The following is a 7,566-nucleotide window of genomic DNA, read 5'->3' as shown; positions in this document are numbered from 1 at the left end:
TCAAAAATAATAGCCACTCAAAAATAGTCTAATTACTCTCCATAGCTATAGTTTGATAATTACAATGTCGATTTGATTTGGATTCATTAAATTATTTTTTCAATATCAAATCAAATCAAGAATGATGATTTTTTTTCTCTCGAATTTGTTAGTCGAAATTTTCATCAAAGTTTGAAACCAACAACATCAGCATTCATCATAATACAACATGCCGAGTCTAACCCACCATTCAAACACTTTAAAAAAACATTGAACGTCTTTTAAGCATAAACTTCTTCAAAATCTTAAATCAGCAAGTTTAGAGAGTTAATTTTTTTATTTGCAAAATTTCAGAATGGTTCAAAAAAAAAAAAAAATGACTCAGTAAGAAACCAGACTTAGCTGTGTATCTTTTTTACTCCATCTATATCTTACCCAATCCTTTTTAGCTCAATCTATTTTCAATCTGATCCAATCCGTCCGTTTGTCACTATCGAATAAAAGTTAATAGATGATGACCCTATGACGTTACTACGTGGAAACAAAAACAGAACTATAATTTAATGGATTGAGCTCACTCTACATACATATACGACCAAACATTATTGAGTTTAAAGGAAAATTTTACAAATATACAAATTGGCAAAACAATTTTTCTTTCTACTTACACATCTTCCCCATTTATCAGCTAGATTACAATTTTCTGTAGCTAGTCAACTTTCTATATCTCTAATAGCTAGATGGTACAGTATTGTAGATGTCAAATGTTGCTCGTTTCACCATGGTGTCAAACGTTGCTTATTTCTTCGTGGTAAAGTCCAAGCGCAGACTGCATAGAGACACAATGACCATCCACAGAAATGGAACCAGATACAAAATTAGAGAAAACGAAAAGGAACAAAACAGCTGAAAGATAAATTGTACTGATTTTTTAGCTACAATGCAGGTAGATATGGCACTAACCATATTGAGAAGCCTCAGAGCTGCAGGCCGTGTGAATTTCCTTGCAAAAAGGAAACAAGGGGCAGGTTTCTCCTTGTTGGTGCACCACTCTCTCCGGTGTTCCGTCTCATAATTTATATTGTCTATGTCCTGTCAAAACCGAATAGATCTCTAAGGTGTGTGCATATTCATCATTTTACACAGGACAATTCAGCGTTATATAGTAAGACAATCATGCTCATTTCCATTGCTGACAAAGAGGAGGTCAATTGCTAAGTGGGATTACTATTTCATTATCTTCTCCTCTTGTCGATATATGAGTGATATAATTTTCTGAAATATTTTTCTCCCAAATGATCACCGAGTTTCCTGCTAGTAGACCTGGCTAATCTACTAAACTGCTTGTTGAAAAGAACCAAGAGTACCTTGATAGATTGGATTAGCATGGGAGTAGCATCGGCTAATTTATAGGTAACAGGATGCCATCCTTTCCGTTCACGCTCCTTGGAGGATAAAATAAGCCACGCAGTGTGAGTCACTGTCCTCCGTGTAATTTCACCTTCAAGTCCTTCATGCTATATTAAATTAAAGGCTCCTCAGAAAAAAAAAGAAAAAAAAGATAAAGGTTGATTCTAAGGTATCAAATGAAAACTTAAGTTACATTTTAGAGGAATTATGCCTCATAGCCTCTTGCATTTTTCAAATTTCATCCATTAATAACTTTTGTAGTCAGTAATTACCCAACCTATTAATGAGATACAATACAGCAAACTTGAAACAAACCTACACGCAGTGTTCAGGGAAGCGTGAAGTGTGAAGTGGAAAAAAGCGATAAGGCCCCGCTTCACGCTTTAAGCGATGAAGCGCTCACATACTCATTCTAGTCTGTGAAGCGTAGAAGGCTCGCATCGCTTTAAGCGATGAAGCGCTCGCTTTCTTGAACACTGCAGCTACACGAGTTTACAACTAGCTGAACTCAACTAACGGTGCAAGATGAGGTAATCTTAATTTTTTAAATAATATTGGCCTTAGACGGGCTTAAAAGGTCCGACATGAATAGCGAGGAGGATTAAGATAGCCAAATCCAACATAGTTGGGATTTAGGCGTAGTAGTTGTGTTCTTCTCTTCTTTTTTGTGGGGGGTAAAGAAACAAATATAATGCAACTGCCAAGGTTTTTATATTAGCAATTACTTCTTCATAAACAATTAACACTATTATTACTCAACCAGGTCATGAAATAGTAAAATATATTGTCAATCAGCTCAAACTTGAATTGAACTGTTGTAGAGTATGGATTACATTATGCTACCAATGGCCCATGCAAAGGAATTTTTATTGACAGAATATCATTGTTTGAAGTGAAATCAGTAATATCTTAGGGGAAAGAATTGAGTTGTCAAGACAGGTTAGATCACAAAAAACAACTTACAGCAAGCAGAGTTTGGACATAGTGTTCATCAGGTATACAATTATGAATTTTGGAGGTATCTGGAGGCTGCAAAAGATAAACAGACTTTAGAAAACAGTTCAACAGTATAAAGAAGAAGAAGCTTATAGATTAGTGTAGCATGTCAAGGTCTTTTAGCAAAAGTTGAAGTCAAAAGATCAACAAACAATAGAAGAGAAGAAATACTCAAGCAGCATGGACACTCACCACATACTGATCCCGCCAAAACTCAGGTAGCGGTTTTTTCTGCACAATGATAATGTAATTATGGTGAACATCACAGAAATATGAAGGTATGTAATGAGAACATACAAATGCAGAACTTTACATATCATCAGGGTAGTTAACTCCTGTATCATTAGGAGGGTAGCCATAAATCATAATACTTGTTCAACCAGCAAATAGGAGGCACATAAGAAACTACTTCTAATGGATTCAACTTTAACAATGTTTTTTCTATTGCCCAGTCCATCCATCTAAAAGAATAAGGACAATCCTTTTTTTAAAAAATTGAAAATAAATAAATGTTAAGATAACTTGTCTTGTGATGCTCATGATGAACTCACGACAATCCATGAGCATCATAAATCAAAATCCGTACCCCGAGTCTCAGAATAACAGTAAAGGTAGGTTTCCAAAACAAAAAGTAACTTGCCTTGCAATGCAACTGAAACATAGGAAATAATATTTCATCCTTCACTACAATATCTGCATGCTTTCTGTTTAGAACAGCCCACTGCAAAAAGACGTCAAAATGAAAACTAGTAAGATATACAACTTGTAAAAGTGAAAGATACACCTTGCTTTTTTGCTCCATTTCTCCTTTGAGAATTTCCTTTTAAGGAGTTACATTAAACTTCATGAAGTTAGAATTCATATTTCAGACCAATACCTGAGATCCTTTCCTCCAGCTTTGAACAGAAATAATTGGATCCATTTTGGGGTTATAGCGGCCTTCTTTTGTATCAGCAAAGCTGTTTTCATTTTTAAATAAAAGACAGTCAGATAAATGAAGCATGAAAATGGTTCCACATTTTAATTTGTGAAAGTAAGATGCTAGCTGTGTTTTTTCTAATCAGTGTAAGATGCTAGCTAGATATTTGGCTAAAATAATGGATTCAGAAGTAACAATTCTTTGAGAATGACTAGTGCCCTTCAGTGAAAGAACTGAAGCTTTCTTATTACTTGAATTCTATCTACAGGAATAAATCATTTACTCGAGAAAGAACAGAGATATATCAATGTTTCTTACCTGTCAACAAAACTATTTGGCGTAGACATTATGTAGTCATATGTGTAGCTGAAGTTGTACAAAGGTATGCAACTGAAATAACATGAAACAAATTAGATGACAGTTGCAACACAAATGTTAATATGATGGATATTATTGCAGATATATCAATGTTGGAGACCAATTTGCCAAGTAATGTTTTAAAACTGATGTGGCCTATGATTATGCTCAGTGATCCGAAGCTAAATCATTATCTGAAAAGTGCATTTAGACAGAGTTTGACTATTTCAAACACTTAGCTTAGAAAACTAATAGGGGTAACAGGTACATGTCTGCAAAAGTAGCTTACCACTACGGTTCTGATAAATTAACAGTCAATTAAGCTAATCAGTAATACCAAATGAGTCAGTTTGTGCTACAGATTTGATAAATGAAGATATTAAAGGAAATTATATCTCACCTGTCTGAAAGAAAAACAAATCGTTCATTGAGAGGATCCATCAATGCATGCTGAAGTAAAATACGCTCTGCCTGGATCATGGTTGCTTCTCCCCAATCTACCTGAAGGAAAAGACACTTGCTAAATATTGCTAGGCCATAAGAAGTATGTGAAAGAGAAAAAAAATGTAAATGTTGTTATAAGCTCATCAATATAAATAAAGAGTCGATACAAAAAGTCTTTACATAATTGTCATAGCATAAAGAAGGGAATGCGTATGACTTTTTGGTAACAGTCTCATGAATGTTCTATAAAATCTGTAAGAGGTGACAGGAAAGAAGAGTAGCCAGCCTGCAGTGTGTACTATAGGGTTAATGAACCAGAAGGAAAAGCCCTTGGTGGTTAATAAATATATTAATTACCGGGAAAAAAAAACAGAAAGGGAACCCCCCCGCCCCAAACAGATTTTGTTTTGATGAGCAAAACAATAATGCAGCACATGTATTTCTATCATAAATGCTGTTAATTGGATGAAGTAAGCAACAGAAACTCAATGGGTAGATTACCTACCTACTAGACTTAATGATGATGATGCTATCAACAAGAATTTTCCATTCAGAAGCAGAAAAAAACCTGTATACTATCGTTCATTTGGCGATTCAAGAAATACGCTGATCTTGTCGTCACTTTGTTCAATAAAAACCCTGGTCGTGAGTGAACCAGGATTGAAAATTTATTTTCCTTATCACCCTGCAAAACACACACACACAAAAAAATAAGTCTAGAAAGATAGCAAGAGTTTGAAAGAACTACCTACATGTGGTGTGGCAAGCATGCGCGGGAGAGCGGGAGCATTTGGGGAAAAGAATAGAATCAGAGTCAACAGCAAACAGTTACAGGCACATCGATATGTATATTGGAGAAACAATTGAATGTACCCTAAGCACAAAACACATTTCATCTGCTCTCAAAGGACATTCAGGTAACTTCTTGTGGGGGAATCAAAATTAAACCCATGTAGCTGATGAACCAATAGCTGATATATTGCAACAGTTCTCAAACTATAAGGATTTGCTAATGTCATCTAAAAGATGTACAATTCCTCGAAATCAATACAGACTTAACTGAGAATGGAACATAAAATGAGGCAATGGATCTGGATAGGCTACACCAACTAGTAGGAATTAAGGCTTAATTGTTATTGTATACTTGTATTCAAGTCTCGGAAAGAAAAAAAAATCTAACATTAAGTCGGGGGGTTTTCAGGAGTTTTTTTGAGTCTTTTTATAATGGTTATTCTATATCACTTATATCAATACAGGGTATGTGTGAATTTTAGAAATACCTCAATATTAGGGACACCTACTTTTCCTTCAAAGACAAATTATTTAATGTTACAATGTAATGAGCCTGAATAGAATGGTATAGAGAAAAGGATTCATATCATTGATCTCAACTAGACTGGATTATGGGATAGTTGATTGAATATGGAGCTTTGCAACAACAACACACCAAACGTAGTCGGATAAAATGGGTATGGGTAGGGTAGAGCGTACATAGACCTTACCCTAGAGAGGTTGTTTCCGATAGACGCTCGCCTCAAGAAAAAAACAGTCCAAAAAGTAGCGAAAGTGAAATCAAAACAAAGCATATTGAGCAGTAACTACAATTGCTTAAGGAGCTTGGCGATAGTCAAATAAAACTAAAAAATCACAAAGCTCCGCGGCCCACTAACACAAGCGTTAAAGATCATATTTGACAATCCTTCTTCTTAAAAAAGGAAATATCACACTCAACTCAAACACAAAAACTAGCAAAAGAAAGACGAGCACTCAGGAAATAGGGTGCCTTTTTATTTTTTGAAATTTTAAATTTGGGTATAGGAGAAGGGAAAATGGGGAAGGAAATTACTAAGTGGATGTGAAGTTCAAATCAACTGAGTTACTAAGATTCCAACAAAGAAGAAAAGGGTGTTTCTGTTTTGCACATTCTGTATAATTTGTGATCTCAGCAGGATCCAGGTACCACTAACCCCACCCCACAAAAAAAGAAAGAAAGAAAACATCTTGCATAAAGATATAAACTTTGTTAACTATACTAATATTGCAAGTCTATATATTGATGGCACTTTTAATTAACTTAGTAAAGAGTTGAAAGATCCTAAATCACTCCAATTACCAAAAAAATGAGAAACCTCAGGAAGTAATCAATGTAAACAAAAAAAATTCAAGAATTCACACTAAAGGGAAATAATACAAGCAAAATAATTAAGGCATCAAAAGACAAAAAGAGAGAAAAAAAAAACAGGAAAAATCCAAGTGCCACATAATGAATTGATTACCTGAAAGAAGGCATCCCAAACAATGTCCAAAGGCAGACGATTCCGAGCTATAAACAAAAATGCAATTTTGGGGTTTTGGACTTGAGGAGCAGAAAGCAACGCTAACATTCTAATTCTATTATACTGTGTCTCCATTAACACTAAAGTCCCGAAGAAGAAAATAAATAACATCATAGCAAACACTTTTATCTTCCATCTATGCTGAGATTTCTGGGAATTGGATCTTCGAATCAACTTCAAGCCCATATTCCCACACACTTCAAATTTGTAGAGTATAATCACTTACCCATCAAGATCTCTAAAGCAATTCAGTAGCAAAATGGATCCAACTAGAAAAGGTGTGGAAATACAATTAATTATGAGATCAAATTAAAGGATCTGGGAAGAAATTCAAAGCTATCTCTCATGAATCCGGTGAACTGACACTGTATTATTAAAGAGAAGAAAGGGACACAGAGTGAGAGTGAAGGGCTGACTTGAGTCTTGACTTAGCTTAATATATAAGTTGTTGGGATTTTTACTATTGAGTGAGTAAAAGATAAAGCTTAATACAGACTGGGTTGCGTGAATTGCAGGGAGAATGAGAACCCCTTTTCAATGGCTGCTTTAATGGCGAAACGATTTTCTCTTTGCCAGCAAATCTACCAAATCTGCCTCCACTTTGAGGGCCACTGCAGACTTTGCCTTTACTCAAAATTGATCTTCTTTTTCAATTCTCTCTTCTACCGGTTTTATCTTTTTCTTATTTTTCGCAGCTTTCTATATTTTCAGCGAATGTTTTCACCCTATGTCTACTTCCAAATATAATAAATGTGTACCTTTCACCCGTATGAATAGTGGTAGATTATCATCAATTTTTTATTGAACGTCTCAAATTTGAATTTATAGATATATAATTAAAACTTATTGAAAGTGTTTGTTTTTAAAAAATTATCTTATAAGGTATGAATTTAAATTTAATCGAACTTCAATATTTATTGAATAAAAGGTGAATTTTTTTTTAAAAAAAAACGTATAACTTCCTTGGTATCGACTTTTTACCATAGTTTAAAGAGATTTTACTTTTAAATATTAGTAGATCACTTTTTATTTTACACTTCTAAATGTTATGATTTTTTAAACATCCGGTAAAATATAAAGAGATCAACTAATATGGAACCAAGAAAATAATAAGAAATATTTGTA

At 34.3% G+C, this 7,566-nt stretch overlaps 1 protein-coding gene across 1 annotated transcript; it reads right to left on the bottom strand.

The window, feature by feature from the left end:
- Positions 1 to 515: 515 nt before the first annotated feature.
- LOC102600190 (uncharacterized) lies at positions 516 to 7,160 on the bottom strand. The gene is made up of 11 exons (XM_006338526.2): positions 6,382 to 7,160; positions 4,674 to 4,790; positions 4,062 to 4,162; positions 3,623 to 3,694; positions 3,263 to 3,344; positions 3,026 to 3,106; positions 2,578 to 2,616; positions 2,353 to 2,418; positions 1,347 to 1,496; positions 943 to 1,071; positions 516 to 808 (listed from the first exon to the last, which is right to left on the bottom strand). Exons 1-11 carry the CDS (start codon positions 6,625 to 6,627, stop codon positions 767 to 769), a joined length of 1,125 nt encoding a protein of 374 aa, XP_006338588.1. The 5' UTR covers positions 6,628 to 7,160; the 3' UTR covers positions 516 to 766.
- Positions 7,161 to 7,566: the final 406 nt, after the last annotated feature.

Source organism: Solanum tuberosum, unplaced genomic scaffold, assembly GCF_000226075.1.
Source record: "Solanum tuberosum cultivar DM 1-3 516 R44 unplaced genomic scaffold, SolTub_3.0 scf00004, whole genome shotgun sequence".
Classification (NCBI taxonomy): Eukaryota; Viridiplantae; Streptophyta; class Magnoliopsida; order Solanales; family Solanaceae; genus Solanum; species Solanum tuberosum.
The sequence above is the reverse complement of the archived record's forward strand: the minus strand, read 5'-3'. Positions and strand labels throughout refer to the sequence as shown.